The following is a 16,942-nucleotide window of genomic DNA, read 5'->3' on the forward strand; positions in this document are numbered from 1 at the left end:
TGTCTTTGCAGCGCTGCTTTACCCTGATGGACAGAGGCTTTACATTCAAACTCATCAGCAACTACATTAACATGATCACTGCTACCGACAGCAAGGTAACAAAAAAATCTCAATGAAACTGATACCAGGAAAGTAGAAATGAATCATACAGACGTTCCTTCTTTTATGTGTAGCTACACAATATGTTAATGTTGTTTTTGTGTGTTTTACAGGTCTTGTGTGAACTCAAATTTGAATTCCTGAGAGAAGTGTGTAACCATGAACACTACATTCCTCTCAGCCTGCCCTTACCTTCCGCTCGCATCACAGGTAAGGTCGCACCCCAGTTTATATGCTTGTAGGGCACTGAGTGTCTTTTCAATGTGGTAACGATCATGCATCGAGTAGCTCTCATTTGTTTATTAACACTCAGTCTTTCTCACTTTCTCTTTCTGTCATTTTTTTTCCTCACTTTATGTGTTCATGTCAGACCATGCATTCCCAGAACCACAAAGTACTCATGGTAAATATGTTCACTCATTCCTTTTGTTACATTGTATGTGCTACACTGTGTATCCTGAAGTGGGATGAATATCATGATAATGATGAAATCCATAAAAAAATTTAGCATGTCGCAATATTTGCTGATCAGTGAACTGCAGCAAATATGTGTGTAAGCTTTGTTTGAATCCTGTGCAGTTCAGTTAATTTCCATTTAAAATGTGGTTCTCTTTGTGGCGTCTCTCCTCAGCATCAGTGCCTGAGTACAACCTGACTGGAGAGTTCTGCAGGAAACACTTCCTGACTGGCTTGTTGCTGAGGGAACTGGGGCTGGCTCTCCAGGACGAGCAAGACTTGAGACACCTAGCCTTGGCCACCCTGAAAACCCTAATGGCCAAACACTCTCTGGATGCACGCTATGCCACCAAGGTAGACAGAACAGATGTTAACATGGGAAAAGAAATTGAAGCCATGAAAAATGAGTCATGAGCACACAGTAGAAATTCTTCCACAGTGACTCATGCAAACACATACACACTGACATGTGATTCTTCAAAGCAGCTGCAAGCAGCCATGAAGATGTCTTAATGGATGCTGGGAAGGGTCTAGATCAGATCAAAGTTAGCAATCTGCCCTCAGTTAAATGTTGCCAAATACTGCCAACCACAACACAAGAGCAGTGGGCTGTAGTCAGGCCGAAGCCTGAATGAAAACCAAATGTGTGCAATCAAGAAATAAAATGGCTACATTAATAAAAACCACTCATGCAACACAATGCAGGTGAAATTTTATTTAAAATTTTGCTGAGGTCAGTGAATTTCCATGGCTGCTTTATTATAATTCATGAATGCAGCATGAGTGCTTTTATACAGGGAATAGGAAAACAAACACATTTGATTTGGGAAAAACAATGTCGAAATAAAGCAAAGTGTAAATAAAAATAAATCTAATGATTAGGAAATAATTTCATCTGTAATTTTTAAAGTTTAAAATTGCAATTAAATGTAATAATTCTGTTAGACTCTGCCTTTCTGGATGCTTCTTTTTATACTGATTAATGGGTATAAAAAAGAGCTACTCAGTCATGTCATTTGTTGTGAAATGTTCCACGCTTTCCACCCACTCCACCCTTTATTTTTCACCTCATCCTACTCAGAGCCAGGGTTATACACATAACCTTAAGTTTAAATTGCATGTATTTGGCCCAACGTTTATTGGAAATTTAAAAATGTGATGTAAAGCTTAAAAAAGGTTTCTGAGTCAAATAAGGAGATGATTTATATAAAGAAAGTTACTGTTTTAATGAGACCAATTCTGACTGATACTTTCTTTTCCAGGAAAAGCAGGCGAGAATTGCATCTCTCTACCTGCCGCTTTATGGCCTCATCCTGGACAACATGCCAAGATTCTTCCTCAGGGACCTTTTCCCCATCTACTTTACTGCTAGTGACCAAGTAAGAGTCAAGATAAATGATGAAATTATTAAAAAACGCTGTACTGATTGGCTCCTAAATGTTCAGAATCATGTATATATGTGTTATGTTTTAAGGTAAATCTATTTTCTCTTTGTGCTGTCTTTTTTGCACCTGCAACAGGGCTCTCGAGATGACCTCAGTGTGGGAGCAGTGGCGGCTGGAGGGGTTACTCGCCATGCCAACTCTGTAGATGCCTCATTTTCCAAAGAAGTACTCAATTCCATTACAGGTAGCACTGTTATATGTGTGTGTCTATTTCCAGTGAATCTATCTAATATAAAGTTGTAAGTCAGGACATTGATGCCTACACTTGTTCTTCCCGCACCAGCCTTCTCCTCCTTGGCAGTTGCTACGGGTAACCAGGCTGACTCTCGAGGCTCTCTGATCAGCGTGGACTCCAACCCAAGCAACAGTGACAGGAACAGCGAGAAAATGGACGGATGTGAGAAGGTGAGACAGTTCACATGAAAAAGAGCAAACATCTGTATAGAAAAATGTAGTCATTTATTTATTATAAGTTTCATTGATAGTCTTCATATGTACATTGTAAGACCCCAGCATTATACTTTGTAAATAATGCGTAAAATATATTTCAGCAATCAGCACCTCCAGCAACCCAAAATCACCCATTTAAAATCTTGTTTCTGCATTTTTAAAAGTAGTAAAATTTAATTTAAAAATACTGGACCAGCTAATAACACACCCATTATATCCAACTTTAACTCCAGTTCAAATTAGATGTAATGTTAGCAACAGTTTATCACTGACTGCATTTCTGCCTGGATGTTGGTCCTTAGTTTGCCCGGCCCCAGTCCCTGATAGGCTACGGTTCTCGATGTGACAAGCTGGACCAGGCAGAGACCCGCAGCCTCCTCATGTGCTTTTTGCAGATCATGAAAACCATATCTGAAGGTAATATCCATCACTTAAAGAATTCATGCAGTCCACAAGAAATTTATTACATTTACTGCTATACTTAGCAGTGAATGTATACAAAAATTGACACAAAAGTTGCTTTTTGTTCTGTTGCTGAGTGATTTTAATACTGTGAGCTTCAGATAGCCATACGTTTTTCAGTCTGTGAAAAGATTTTTTATATTATGTCTTTCATTGTCTATTTCCAGATGTGCTGGTGTCCTACTGGCACCGCGCCATTCACCAGGAGATCTCGGACTTCTTCAACATTCTGGAGTAAGAGCTCTTCTGTGTTTTTTGCTGAAGACTGCAGGCATTGCTACACTGATTAGAGATACTCACTGTTCACAGAGAGAGAGAGAAAAAACTGTAGAGAGACAGACGGGGTTGAGGGCAAGTGAACAAAAAGAGAAGAAAAGGGAACGTGGCCAGTATGAAAATACTGACACTATAAGAGAGAGGTAGAGAGAAGAAAAACAGACTATAATTCCAGTGAGAGCTCCTGTCTACCAACGAGTGCAGTAAATTAACTTTCCGTGTTTCCTGTTTGTCTCAGCATCTAGACTATTCTGGTTCACCTCAGTGTGATCACATGCACTCCATCTGATCTGTCTTCTTATCTAAGAAAACTTTTGAATTGTGTTTCCTTAGGCTCTGTCTTCAGCATTTTAGATTCCTTGGTAAACGCCACATAGCCAGGTGAGTGCTTTCTCCAGCAAAGAGATGGAGCAGGTGCCATTCAAATGCATTTATTGTAACGCTGCACATATGGAAACTGCTTATTAACTCAGTGTACATGTTGCCACCACACACTGATACATAATTCATGTAATCATTCACACGATCATAAATACAGGCCCACAGACACATTCGCACACGCACGCACGTGAAATCAGACTAAGTCAGGCAGAAATACTAAAATGTGTTCAGTATGCGTGCACACACTCAGGGATCAGCTTCAAGAGGGGAGGAGGTGAAGGAGGGAAGAAAAGGAAGAAGGGGGGAGGTGAAACTCCTGGATCTCACTGTTCAAAAAGAATCACTGCTGGATATTATAGTGTAGTGGTTGGCAAACACAGGATGGGGGTTGTTATCGTGTGTGCGTGCTCTTACTGGAGCTGAGCCATTGGCACTGCGAGCCTCTTCCATCTTCTGGATCCTCCCAGCTAATTAAATTAGCCCTCTTTTTTTTCCTTTCAGCAATAGGATGCTGAGATGTAAGCCAACAAAAGGCTGGGAGAACACACTGCTTTACTGTGTGTGGAGGCATTAACTGAATGAAGATAACTGGAAGCCTAGCTAGGGCTCTCAGACGTAGTTGAGCCTGTCTGGGGCTGCTAGCTACTTAACATTCATCTATAATACCAGGCCACGGGGGATTCAGAGTGTGTCTGTCTCGGCATCTTTCTCTGTTGGCTCTTTTGAGTCAGTTTGGGCACCCCACTGAAGTTCAGGAGTGATGAAATACACTACATTATGTCTTAAAGATTTAATCTTGAATATTTGTGATTAAAACATCAGGAAATGCTTGAATAACAAGCGTAACTGTCAAAAACTACTAATCTGCTTCATCGGTGTGACTGTGGTTTAATCCTGTGTTATTGACAGTTGTCTGGCAACATAAGCTGTCATATCATGACATTGACGTTTACTAGCTGAGCCCCACCCACTTTAGATCAATGAGAAGTTAACAGTTAAAAGCAAAAAACAGAGAGATCTCCTATATAAATTCAACCAAAGATTTCCAAGACATGTTTTAGGGCCACTGGTCATAGTTAGAAGCTGATTGAGGAAATTGTTTCATTTATCCAGCAATGTTGTAGTTTAGTCCCAGACATTATTCTAGCTTATCCCTTACTGACACACGACCAGCATAACACAACCAAGTAACATTTGCCTGTTACGTTTTCTCCATGTTTCGACCTTGCTGTTGTAGTTTCCATGACAGTGCATGCATTCACCCTCCCGCTCTGTGCATGGTGCCTCTGATAATGGCTTGTCCTTGTGACCGCACATTTATCGATGTCCTGTCACATCAAGTAACACTTTCTTTGTTGACACAGATCCATTTTATGTAATGTTCCGTGTGCTGGTTTCGTTTGCTTTTTACATCTTTTCCACATTTTACAACTCAGATGTTGCACGTTGACCTTGTAACCCTCTACTTCCATGCCTTCAGTCTCAGCACTGGCTCAGCTCCACCATCTGCTTGGCTTCAGTGTTTTTAATAGGCTCTGATGCTTTTGTGTTGATTGGCTTACGCGCTTTCTTTTATCTGGCATAGGAAGCATTTGCTTTACTCAGATTGGCAGCAGTTTCTGATCAAGCTTTAAGGATCACAATAATTTGATAAGTTGAACATCTGTTTTTCTTGAGATACTGTTACAGAGCTCATTTGTGCTGCAGCATAACTGACATTCAGCTTCATCACACCAATATCTTGTCCCTAAGCTGCCCATAGTTGTATGTTACTATCACCCCGAAGCCCCAGCTTCCACTCACACTCTACCAAGAGTTAATGCAACATTTTCACATTATTATACTAGTGGCAAACTAAAAGCATCAGCTCTACTGACTCTAACCTTTCCATCTGGCTGACCTTCCTCTCGAGCTGTTTGATCCTTGTTTTTGGCTCCAGCCGCTTTCATCACACCAAGGTCAAATCGGAGATCTTGTGTGCTTTTTGCATTTCATTTAGCCTTACTAAAATCAAATGTGACCCGGCTTCTATAAATATGTAACAAGGTCACAAAGGTGCAAAAATTGTAGCGCTTTGCAAGCTGCTTCACATTTAGACAGTAAGGTCAGTTTTTTTATTGATTATAGACATGCTCTAACAGCTATTAGCATGCCACCCACAGTTAGGACATCTAACTAATAACAATTTTAAAAATGATGGTCTTAATTAAACTAACTAATGTTAGCTTTGATGTGGTTGGCTTGTGAACAGGAAGCTAGCAGCGGCAGTAAAGCTGGCTCAGTCAACCCACGCCAATGGCACCCTGAAGGGCTCTAACAACCCCTCCCAGTCCTCTCAACCCTCAAGCATCTTCCCACAATGGTAATCACCCTCCACAAGGAAAACAGACAACACCTCAGCCATGATGACAAACTAAGTCTTTGTTTACTGAAAGTGTTCTGAATGCTAATGATGTCTGGTGGCCCAAAAGTGCTTTATGATGTCATAAAACTCCAGACTCTTTAATACACGTTAAACATGCAAGAATAATGTGAATACTTGAAAAAAAAAAGATAATGCATTTGTGTCGTGTGTAATTTCATCATTTATGTGACCACCGTGTTTCCACATTACAGACTGTAACTTGTGTTCTCAGCATGCCTCTTCCCATACCTGCAGTGTTCTGTGTGATTTGCCAGTCTTTGTGTCTGTACACTCATGTGTTGATAGCTTCCCGATAGCAGCAAGTCCTTGAGACATGGATGTCATTTATATCTACCCGCCTACTTAAGTGTGCAGAATCTTTAGCGATAGTGTACTTTTGCATTTATCCAAAGGTTTAGTACTACATTTACTGAAGGGCAATTTAAAGAAGTCATGAAGAAAACACGCACACGCTGTGATTTATATGAGCTTCTGATTCATGCTGTTGACCCTCCAGGATGGCATCTGGGGGTGATGGCCACCGGCATGCTCGCTCCCAAACCATGCCCATCATCAGGGGCAAGAATGCCCTCACCAACCCCAAGCTGCTGCAGCTGATGGAGCCAGGTAACAAATACTCTGACTGAGGTCACAGTGAGGTTACTTTGATGTATTTGTTATTCATACGTGCTTCTATTTTTAGACGGCATTCAGGATGGGGACACGTTGAGTCCTACAGATATTGAGGCGAACATGTCCACAGAGGTCGCCCTCACTGTGCTGGATGTACTAGAGCTGTTTGTTCAGCATCAGAAGGTCTGTGACCATTTCATATTATACAACCCAAAAGTAAAGTTAATACCACAAAGTATTACATTGTACTTCTTTAGAGAAATTTATTTTTTAAGCCACTTATGTGGAAATGTGGCTGTCAAGAAGACACTCTAAAGGAAGGAAATGGGGAAAATAACTGAGGTATACCAAAATGCACAAAAACCGTCCTGAAAACCAATGGCAACAGGTCTTATTGAGTGAAATGTTTGGTTCATCTTCATTGATATGTACAGAGGTAGTCAGGAGGCATGGTAAAGAGGAACAGTGAGTGTCTACAGCCACGTGTAAAAATAAAAATAAAAAATGTTGAGGCTCTGTTGTGGATTAGAACTGCATTTCAGTTGGATAAATTTTGCCATGATCCTCAAAACCACTAATTATGAATACAGTATCATCAGATTTTAATACAACATACAACACCATTTAAAATGCATCTGACTGGCATGGACAACGATCCCAAACACACTGCCAATGCAGTAAAAACATAATTGGATAGAAAAACACACAGTGCAGCACGGCCAGTCATGGATTGGCCTCACCACAACCTGGACCTCAATATTACTGAAGCATTGTGGGATCATTTTAACAGAAATGGAACAAAAGACAGTCAACATCCAAAGAAAAGCTTTGTAGACACCTGAAGGACTATTACTATTACTACTTTTATAAAAAATTAAACGATAGGCTAGACAGTGAAACTACTTTTGGCTGCTCCCTTTAGCTCTGTATATTTAATTTGGCAGTTTTCTTGATTTTTTTTTTTTTACAATAGAAGTCCTTCTTGATGCAAACCTGATGGGGATTTGTCTGCTTCCATCATTAATGTTTCACTCAATAAAAGTGGGCATACCAAATGTTGACTTTCAAGCAGAATTTGTATAAATTCCATTGTTGCCTTTAATACTGTACTTACACATGTCTGCAGATGTTACAGTAAACTGTTACACCCATTTCCCACTTTCCCAGCAAAATATGAATAAATGTGAGGTGGCTCAAGTCTTAACACATTTCATACACATTCATTTCACGCACACTGCCACCTAGTGTTTTTTTAAAGACTGCATTGAAGTTAAGTCTGGTGAAACATGTTTTTCTTTCGTTTTCTCACATTCATCCAGAAGCAGCTGTTGCAGGATGATGGACAAAACACATTGATGAAGAAGGTGCTGGACACCTACTTGCTCTTCTTTCAGATCAACCAATCAACTGCTACTCTACGGCATGTCTTTGCTGCACTCAGGCTTTTTGTACAAAAGGTCCGTAAACCTTTCTTTAATCGTACAACATATTATTGAAGACTCGAGTCATTATCTTATGGTTAGTTTCGTCTTTCTCTTTTTCTGTAGTTTCCCAGTGCATTCTTCCAGGGTAAGGCAGACCTGTGTGGCTGTCTTTGCTACGAGATCCTCAAGTGCTGTAACCATCGATCCAGCTCCACCCAGACGGAGGCAGCTGCCCTGCTGTATTTTTTCATGAGAAAAAACTTTGAGTTTACCAAGGGAAAGTCGATAGTTCGCTCACATCTGCAGGTCAGTTAATATAAAGAAGTAAAATGACTTCATTTGAGTTTTGTGTACTTTGCGCATCACCGTTTCATGGCTATACTGGCCACTTAATCCTGTCTCCGCTACAGGTTATCAAGGCAGTGAGCCAGCTGATAGCAGATGCTGGAATCGGAGGCTCGAGGTTTCAACAGTCTCTGGCCATCATAAACAACTTTGCTAATGGAGATGCACCACTGAAAGTACAGAATTCCTTAAGCTTTTAAAACACCTTTTCTATCAATAATTATCATCAATCGTGTACTTTATATTTAATTTTACTTTCGTTTTCTACAGAACACACCGTTCCCTGCTGAGGTGAAGGACCTGACCAAACGGATCAGGACAGTTCTGATGGCTACAGCACAAATGAAGGAGCATGAGAAGGATCCTGAAATGCTGGTGGATCTGCAGTACAGTCTGGCCAATTCCTACGCGAGCACCCCTGAGCTTCGACGCACTTGGCTCGAGAGCATGGCCAAGATTCACGTCCGCAACGGGGATCTCTCAGAGGTTAGAAATGTTGCATTTTGTCAGGTTCTCAGACTTCAGAAACATCAATAATGTCACATAAAAGTAACAAAAACATCTAATTTCTGTCTTTCCCTCAGGCTGCTATGTGCTACATCCACATCTCAGCCCTGATTGCTGAATCGTTGAAGAGGAGAGGTTAGTCCACACTTTGCTGCCACTTTTGCCCTTGCGAGCTTTTTGCAGCATGGTTTGTGTGTATCTGCACAAATATCTGTTCATATGCAGTGCAGTGAGATTTCTGTATATTTGTGCATCTCTGCAGACATGCTAACTTGAGTTCATCCAATCACATACAGCAGCTTCTCACAATGGAATACTTTTTTCTCTTTGCTATCATAGTCATCAAACCTTTGAGGCATCAGTCCTTCATACATTCACTGTTCTTGATGTGTATGCCTGAAAGTGAGGACAGTTTTCATCTGAGTGTGACTGACTGAGAACTCATGGGAAATGATGTTTGATTCCTGTTCCTGTCCTGTATAGATAGACCTTTCTTTTATATTTAAATTCCATCCTCCTCTTAGATTGATGTCCACACATTTTCCTGTGCTTCACATTTTTCTGTGTGTGCATGCTTCCTCGTGTAAACAGCTTGTATCTGCCACTCGGTGTTTCTGACGTCTTTTGCGCATGGCTTTACTCACTGAGCTTGTGGGCTAGTTCCTAGCATAGAGTGCCAGCAGTTCAGCTGCTTTGTGAGCCTTGTCCTTGAGCATAAAGTGGCAAAAGCAAGTGGACATAAACTTTGTAAACCTGCTCCTCCTCCCCTCCTACCAAACAGGCTACTGGAGCGCTGACAAGGCCAGGATGTCCAGTGTGTCCCCTGAAGAAAGCCCTGTCTATAAATGTAGCTCCTTACTAACTACCTCCCGAGATCCAGACAGTGAGTGTGTGCGCCTGGGGGTCAGCTGGGTGGTGTTGGGGTTGGGTAGAAACATGAATGTAGAAACAGAAAGACCTGAATGTGGTTGGTAGTGAGTGTGCACTTATATTTGTTTGTACCTTTTGAATTTTTTTGCAAGCTCTGGATATTGAGTGGCGGACATGATTTGGATCAAAGAGACATCAGGTTGTCCGGTGGTGGTTTAAATTTGAATCACTTTTCTACACGGTGTATTGCATTTTGCAGTAAATTGTTCTGAGGACCACTGTTCTTGCCTTGATGGCATGATCTTGTGCCAGGTTACGTTTTACTGTCACTGTGTCTGTCCACACAAGTCTCACAGGATATGATGCTCAGTGTCACAGGGGTTTGATGTGAAGCACACTCACATTTGCTGTTTTTGCAAAAACTGAATGCTTGACTGTAAGTCTCGTATTTTCTTGCAAGACTGTGATAGCAGATGTATTTTAAGCATCTATACGTGCGTTTACATGCCAAACATAGCACCAACGATAACGTGTGATGTCTGTAGGAAGTATGCAAGTGTGTGTCTTTTTAGTAATCGTGCCCTGATATCACTTTCACTTGTTTGACACACCAGCATCCTTCTCCATGGGCTGGGCAGCATTTATGTGCATCAGCCCTAATGTTAAAGAGGAGGGAGCCATGAAGGAAGACACTGGTACACAAGACACGCCATATACTGAGGTCCGTGTTAGCCTTTTTGTCCTGAACAAAACCATTAACTCTGTTGGATTTAATCATCAGAATCACTGTTGCCGGTCAGATTTTTCTCTTATATTCTTTGTGCTCTCATTGCACTATGTAGGACACCCTGGTGGAGCAGCTGGAGCTGTGTGTGGACTATTTGTGGAAATCGGAGAGATACGAGCTCATTGCTGACATCAACAAACCTGTAATTGCTGTCTTTGAAAAAAGAAGAGATTTCAAGGTAACGGCTTTTACCCTTTCTGTGTAAGCGTGTGAAAAAATGTGCAGTGTGAGCTGCGTATGAAATTATTTGTGTGTTTGTTTCTTTGCTTGTGCCTACAGAGGCTATCAGAGCTGTACTATGACATCCATCGCTCCTACCTGAAGGTGACGGAGGTGGTGAACTCAGAAAAGCGTCTGTTTGGGCGCTACTACCGTGTAGCTTTCTACGGACAGGTGAGTGTCTGCTTGAGCTTACCTTCACAGACTTTTAAGATACAAAGGACAACGAACAGTCACTGTAACTGCACGTTTAACGAATACATCGGAAACACCACTAGGTGGTGTGTTTTTGCACATAAACATAACTATGTGTGTAGAACTTGATCAGTTCTACACACGTTATAATAGAGATATAGATTTCCTTAACTGATATCTATGGAAAAAAAATTCTGCAACTGCAAAGACAGTGGTAGAAGCATATATATCCAGCTATCTATATGCAGCTTTTATGTCTTGTTGACTATTGAAATGGAAGTTATTTAGTTAATACTTTAATTTACAATTATTCTAATGATAAATCGCTGTTTAATTGCAAAGCTTCTTGCCATCAGTAAGCTTGTGATCATTTCTTTCTTTGTTCGCATACCACCACGTGTCAGTGCCAGAAATCTCAAAGGTTTGGTAAATAAAAGTGAAACTGTCAGGATAGCTAGTCTTTTTTGTAATTTGGATAACTAAACCTTGTAGAAAGCTTAATATTGAATTCTACTTGGCCCTGGGTTCATCTTTGAAGCACTGGCTTTATCTCCAAAGGTGCATTGTGTGGTTTGGGTTCGTTTTTTAAAAACCTGGCTGCTTTACACAGGATAGGTGTAAAATAGTGAGACTTTCAGATAAAGAAGAATGTAGTACCTGGTCAGTGAGGCATGGAAATGGAAAGCAGGACACTAGATTTGTTTTGACTGAATCAGTGTCTTTAATTTCTCTGTCTGCTTTTTTTTTCTTCTGTTTTGTTGTATTCTGTATCAAGAATATGGTAAGTTTTGTATGTCCTTGATTTTCCATTTTCCTCAGTGCTAACCACTTTTACCTTTCTTCTCCTTTTACCACTATTAACATCTGCTGCTCTTACCCTTTGAAGGGTTTGTCTAAGGCTTGCTGTGGCCCATTTCACTTCCCATTAAGCCCAACAATGAAACTGTTTCCTTCTTAAACATTAAGACGAGCTGATATCACAGAGCAACAGTGAACCAGAAGATAGGATTTACTGAAACTCATTCACCCTTGGCATTTGACTCCAGTGCCGCCTCCGCACTCCCTCATCCAGAACTTAACACTGGTACCCTGTTAGTGTTGAGATGTTCTAACAAAGTGACAAAGTTTTTGTATCTGAAAGCACAAGTGACTCAAGAAACCCCAAGAGAGCAACATCTAATGTGCTGTGAAAGCAAAAGCAACACATCCTATGAATCAAAAATAAAAGACTACATACACACCAAGCCCACCAACATGTAACAAGCTTTGCTGATTAGTGTGTGCATATGTGTGTGTGTGTGTGTTTGTGTTCTGGTAGGGTTTCTTTGAAGAGGAAGAGAGCAAAGAGTTCATTTACAAAGAGCCAAAGCTGACAGGGCTGTCGGAAATCTCCCAGAGATTACTCAAACTCTACTCAGACAAGTTTGGAGCTGAAAATGTCAAGATGATCCAGGACTCTAATAAGGTATCTTACAGAATTTGGCCATTAAAATGAATGAATTAACTTCTGTTGGCGCTGCAGTGTGTTGCTTATGTGATAATATTGTGAAATTCTTTGCTAACAGGTAAATCCTAAAGACCTGGACCCCAAGTTTGCTTACATTCAGGTCACATATGTAGTGCCCTACTTTGACGAGAAAGAACAATGTGACAAAAGGACCGACTTCGAGAGGCATCACAACATCAACCGGTTTGTATTTGAGACACCGTTTACGCTGTCAGGAAAGAAACATGGGGATGTGGAGGAGCAGTGCAAACGGCGCACCATACTGACTAGTGAGTATCTCTTCTTTGTTTATATCTCTGATATATACATATTTTTTTGAGTCACCAGAACATACATTTGTCCTCTTTCTGTTACTGTATCTGACAGACTGTGTGTGTTTTTCTGTTCTTTAGCAAGTTCCAGCTTCCCTTACCTTAAAAAGCGCATCCAGGTGGTGGAGCAGCAAAGCACAGAAATGAATCCAATTGAAGTTGCCATTGACGAGATGTCACGTAAAGTCTCTGAGCTCAACCAGCTCTGCAACATGGAGGAGGTGGACATGATCCGGCTGCAGCTAAAACTGCAAGGCAGTGTCAGCGTCAAGGTGGGGATTCTCCCAAACTATAGATACACACATTTTACATAGGTTACTCTGGTGTTGTCTCACTTGATCATCTCCATCCAGGTGAACGCAGGGCCCATGGCTTATGCCAGGGCATTTTTGGAGGAGAAGAATGCTAAGAAGTATCCAGACAACCAGGTCAAACTTCTGAAGGAGATTTTCAGGTATGATTTTAAGTGTTGAGCTAGCTAACAATGATTTAGTCCACTGTCAGGAACTGCAAAATGTAATACTATTTAAGTTTCACTCAAAAAAAAAGTTAAACACATATCAATGATCAGCACATTAAGTCAAACTTAATCCGCCCCCTGCAGGCGGTTTGCAGAAGCCTGCGGTCAGGCTTTGGATGTAAATGAGCGTCTGATCAAGGAGGACCAGCTGGAGTACCAGGAGGAGATGAGAGCTCACTACCGGGACATGCTGACTGAGCTTTCTGGGATCATGAATGAACAGGTCTCACAATGCAAAGACTAATAAGTGTCCAGACTATACTGCCATACATTCTTTAATTTATTTGTTGGCAGTTCAGGTTTCCGACCTGAGCACCCTCTTTTTTTCTTCATGCATTATTTCAGGAGGCAGTTATTATTTTCGTGGACATCCTCTTCTGTTGCAACCTTTTCTCACACTGCTGCTTTTAAAAGCATCCTTGCCTTCCATTCATCTTCTCTGCCTAACCACTCCCTGTCCACTCTCTGTAAAACTGCTGTCATGTCATCAGATTTCCTTACAGAAAGACATCTTTTTCGCCTTTATGCTTGCTTAACCCACTTTATTGTTACCTGAAATCCCAGCTCCCAACTCAGGAACCAAAGTGCCAGACTTGATATTTGCTCGCGTTTGCATTTTTCCTATTCCAATTGCAGCTTTTTATTCTTATTCTTGTGCAGATTCCTCACACAAGACAACCAGGAACAGAAAGGCACAGCACCTACTGAACGGCCAGTAGACTCGCCATAAACATTTTGTCCCAGTTTGAGCCTCAGAGTGACTCATTTGATTGTTTCCGACCTTTTTTCCCCCCTGAAGCAGTTGGCTAGTGGAACTGTGACTGATGAAGAGTGTAGAGGACATTAAGGGAAGAAGTGTGTAGACTGTGGTTGTGGTAGTCTGTAGTCCTGTTGTTGAACTTTGTCTACAGTAGAGAGCAGACTGCTGGACTGTTAGCTACTGTACGTTTTGATTTAAAAGACTCGGTTCGTGTGTCGTATAGATTTCCCTGTCCCCTCAAGTGATTACATTTGCTTACATATTGGCAGACAAACCTGCAAACAAATTCAAATGCACACAAACACACAACATGCGCCTTCTCTCCACAACCCTGACCCTTTAGAGAACAGTGACCTTACTGAGCTCGAGGTGCGTTCAGCTGTATGAAATATAAAGCTCTCTGGTGCATTTTGATTACAGTTATTTTTACATTTTTCTGTGGAATATTACTGAATTTCAAACTATTAAAAGTAGTCTCACAAGACAACTAATGTGAAAATGGCAAATGATTAGATTACAGGTTTTAATTAGCCAAGAATGTGAGGAGTTGAACGCACCTCCAGTTCTTGTTTGAATGTAGAGCAGCTCCACATTGCTACTTTGTATCCTAGCTAACGATCTGGAAATATCAGCTTGCCAATTTTCAAATGGAAACAGACAAAAAAAATATGTTTTGTAACATTTTTATAATTGAAAATTCATTGTTACTGTTATTATTTCCTGTACTGTTTTAAATTGTAAATAAGAAATATTAATATTTAAAAATGTTTGAAATGTTGCTTTTTATAAAATATACAATATATAAATTTGTTTAGCTGAATAAAAACAAACAAACAAACAAACAAAACTAAAGTTTTATGTATAACATTTAAATAAAATTTTGTTAATGTCCAAAGATCATGACTATGTTTACGTAGCTTAATTTGTTGTTGTGAGTCCTTTGTTGTTTTTTATAATTGCACCTTACATTATGGTTACAGGTCCTCTGCTATGTTGTATCTGTAAGTTTACTCATCCAGTCTGTGTCTTGGCTGTAAATCTGCATAGCAGCCACTCATATTCTGTCTTGCATTGGCCTGAGACCGGCTAATTCATTAATTAGACATTTTAAATTAGCAAACTCAGGCAAAGACAAAGAAGAAAAAAAACTTCTTTTTTTTTAACTTTGCTCCCTGGTGTTATAAACAATGGCTCTCTTTATCACTTATGTGTGACTATTGTTTTGGGTTTTTTTGTGTTTCCCTACATCTTCAATGTTGACTTCATATATTTCACTATAGCCACATCTTTCCCCTAAATCAGAGCATTTTACTAGTTTTACTAACCTGGGAAACACAGCTTGCACTAATCAAACAGACGAGACATTGGAGAAGCAAAACAGAACATGAGTACAGCGACAGAAGACTACCAAAGTAAAACAGGAAATACAGGGAACACACAATGAGACGCAGATGCACACAGAGACATGACTGGGGAAGAAACACAGGGCTAAGACACAGACAAACAAGACACAGACGAGACCAAAACATGAACAGGACCAAATACTAACTAAGATCACCAAAACTAGAAATATTGAATAAACTCAATAGAATAAGTAAACAAAACCAGGAAATATAAAATACACCGAGAACATAATGAATCAAAAGACACAAAACACTGGGTCAACGACCCAAGTACCCTAACACTGATGGCTACATTGTGATCATAAAGGCATGGACATGGTACACCACAATACTTCGTAGGTAGGTAGACTGATCTATAAAAAATACTCTTTGGTACAAAAGGTTTTAGTTCCAACAGTGTGTCTTTGTCCTATTTTCCTCCCCTAACTCTAACCGGTCACGACAGATGGCCTTCCCTGTGTTGAGGGTTTCTTCCTGTTAAAAGGGAGTTTTTACTTCCAACTGTTGCCAAAGCGCTTGCTCATAGGGGCTCATATGATTGTTGGGGTTTTCTCTGTTTTCTTTGTATTATTTTAGGGCCTTTACCTTACAATATAAAGCACCTTGAGTCAACTGTTTTTTGTGATTTGACACTATCTAAATAAAATTGAACTGAAAGGGCCCAAAGTGTGCAAACAAAATATCCCCACATCATTATACCATCAGCAGCGACCTTCTGTTGTCCAATTTTGGTGAGTGAATTGTAGCTTCAGTTTCCTTTTCTTAGCTGACAGGAGCGGCACCCAGTTTCTGCTGTTGTAGCTCATCTCCTTCAAGGTTTGACATTGCCATGTTTAGAGATGCTCTTTTGCATACCTTACTGTTGCCTGTTACTGGCCATCAACAAAGCATTTTCATTGCAGAGAGCTGCCACTCATAGGATGTTTTGTCTTTTTGAATAATTCTCTATAAACCCTAGAGATGGTTTTGCAGACCTTTTTTTTAAAACTATTATTCAGTATATAATACTTCAACACAGCCTGATATCAGACAACTGTCATCAGGTAGAATTCCTTGATTTAATTCATAAGGACACTCAAAAGCTATACCCACATAGGCAGTTGAAATTAAGTAACATAGACACATACTCTCACAAATGCATCTGTCAGTAGAGTGTGTTGCACTGACTTTAGCACACTGGAGGGTATAAAATTGTGGTTGAGGTTTCATTGAAAGTGACATGGCATTAAAATTTAGTGTGCTCCCACAGTGACCAGTTTTCCAACGGATCTGATGTCAGTTTTTTTCCACTTGTTGGGTATAATTACTGACCATGCAGAGATACAGCAGCAGAGTGCTTCTTTACTAATTGATGCTAAGCCTGGGGTTTGTACACGGCACATAAAAAGAGGTTAAGTGGCCCTGAAAATGCAGTTGGTGGTAAAAGACAAAATATGGCCTTTATTTCTCTCTCACTCACTCACTCGCCATCTCTTTCTCACACTTGTC

At 40.4% G+C, this 16,942-nt stretch overlaps 1 protein-coding gene across 7 annotated transcripts in view; it reads left to right on the plus strand.

Annotated features, from left to right (window-relative positions):
• dock10 (dedicator of cytokinesis 10) overlaps window positions 1–14,949 on the plus strand; it is a 65,551-nt gene extending 50,602 nt beyond the window's left edge. For 4 of the 7 annotated variants that reach the window (XM_087850981.1, XM_087850978.1, XM_006795420.3 and 1 more), the window contains 28 exons: window positions 12–95; window positions 213–309; window positions 470–502; window positions 731–909; window positions 1,818–1,934; window positions 2,076–2,184; window positions 2,284–2,405; window positions 2,753–2,867; window positions 3,080–3,146; window positions 3,522–3,569; window positions 5,821–5,931; window positions 6,491–6,600; window positions 6,677–6,789; window positions 7,926–8,063; window positions 8,154–8,336; window positions 8,441–8,551; window positions 8,646–8,861; window positions 8,960–9,017; window positions 9,664–9,765; window positions 10,367–10,473; window positions 10,595–10,717; window positions 10,819–10,932; window positions 12,272–12,418; window positions 12,519–12,729; window positions 12,853–13,043; window positions 13,125–13,225; window positions 13,376–13,514; window positions 13,952–14,949. In XM_087850981.1, the coding sequence (XP_087707107.1) occupies window positions 12–95; window positions 213–309; window positions 470–502; window positions 731–909; window positions 1,818–1,934; window positions 2,076–2,184; window positions 2,284–2,405; window positions 2,753–2,867; window positions 3,080–3,146; window positions 3,522–3,569; window positions 5,821–5,931; window positions 6,491–6,600; window positions 6,677–6,789; window positions 7,926–8,063; window positions 8,154–8,336; window positions 8,441–8,551; window positions 8,646–8,861; window positions 8,960–9,017; window positions 9,664–9,765; window positions 10,367–10,473; window positions 10,595–10,717; window positions 10,819–10,932; window positions 12,272–12,418; window positions 12,519–12,729; window positions 12,853–13,043; window positions 13,125–13,225; window positions 13,376–13,514; window positions 13,952–13,999 (3,294 nt within the window). In that variant the 3' untranslated portion in view covers window positions 14,000–14,949. The remainder of the gene's footprint in view (window positions 1–11; window positions 96–212; window positions 310–469; window positions 503–730; window positions 910–1,817; window positions 1,935–2,075; window positions 2,185–2,283; window positions 2,406–2,752; window positions 2,868–3,079; window positions 3,147–3,521; window positions 3,570–5,820; window positions 5,932–6,490; window positions 6,601–6,676; window positions 6,790–7,925; window positions 8,064–8,153; window positions 8,337–8,440; window positions 8,552–8,645; window positions 8,862–8,959; window positions 9,018–9,663; window positions 9,766–10,366; window positions 10,474–10,594; window positions 10,718–10,818; window positions 10,933–12,271; window positions 12,419–12,518; window positions 12,730–12,852; window positions 13,044–13,124; window positions 13,226–13,375; window positions 13,515–13,951) is intronic. The other 3 variants (XM_006795424.3, XM_087850983.1, XM_087850980.1) reach the window with 3 other exon arrangements.
• The last annotated feature ends 1,993 nt before the right edge of the window (window positions 14,950–16,942 follow it).

This window comes from Neolamprologus brichardi, chromosome 14, assembly GCF_056152115.1.
Source record: "Neolamprologus brichardi isolate AB-2024 chromosome 14, ASM5615211v1, whole genome shotgun sequence".
NCBI classification, from domain to species: domain Eukaryota; kingdom Metazoa; phylum Chordata; class Actinopteri; order Cichliformes; family Cichlidae; genus Neolamprologus; species Neolamprologus brichardi.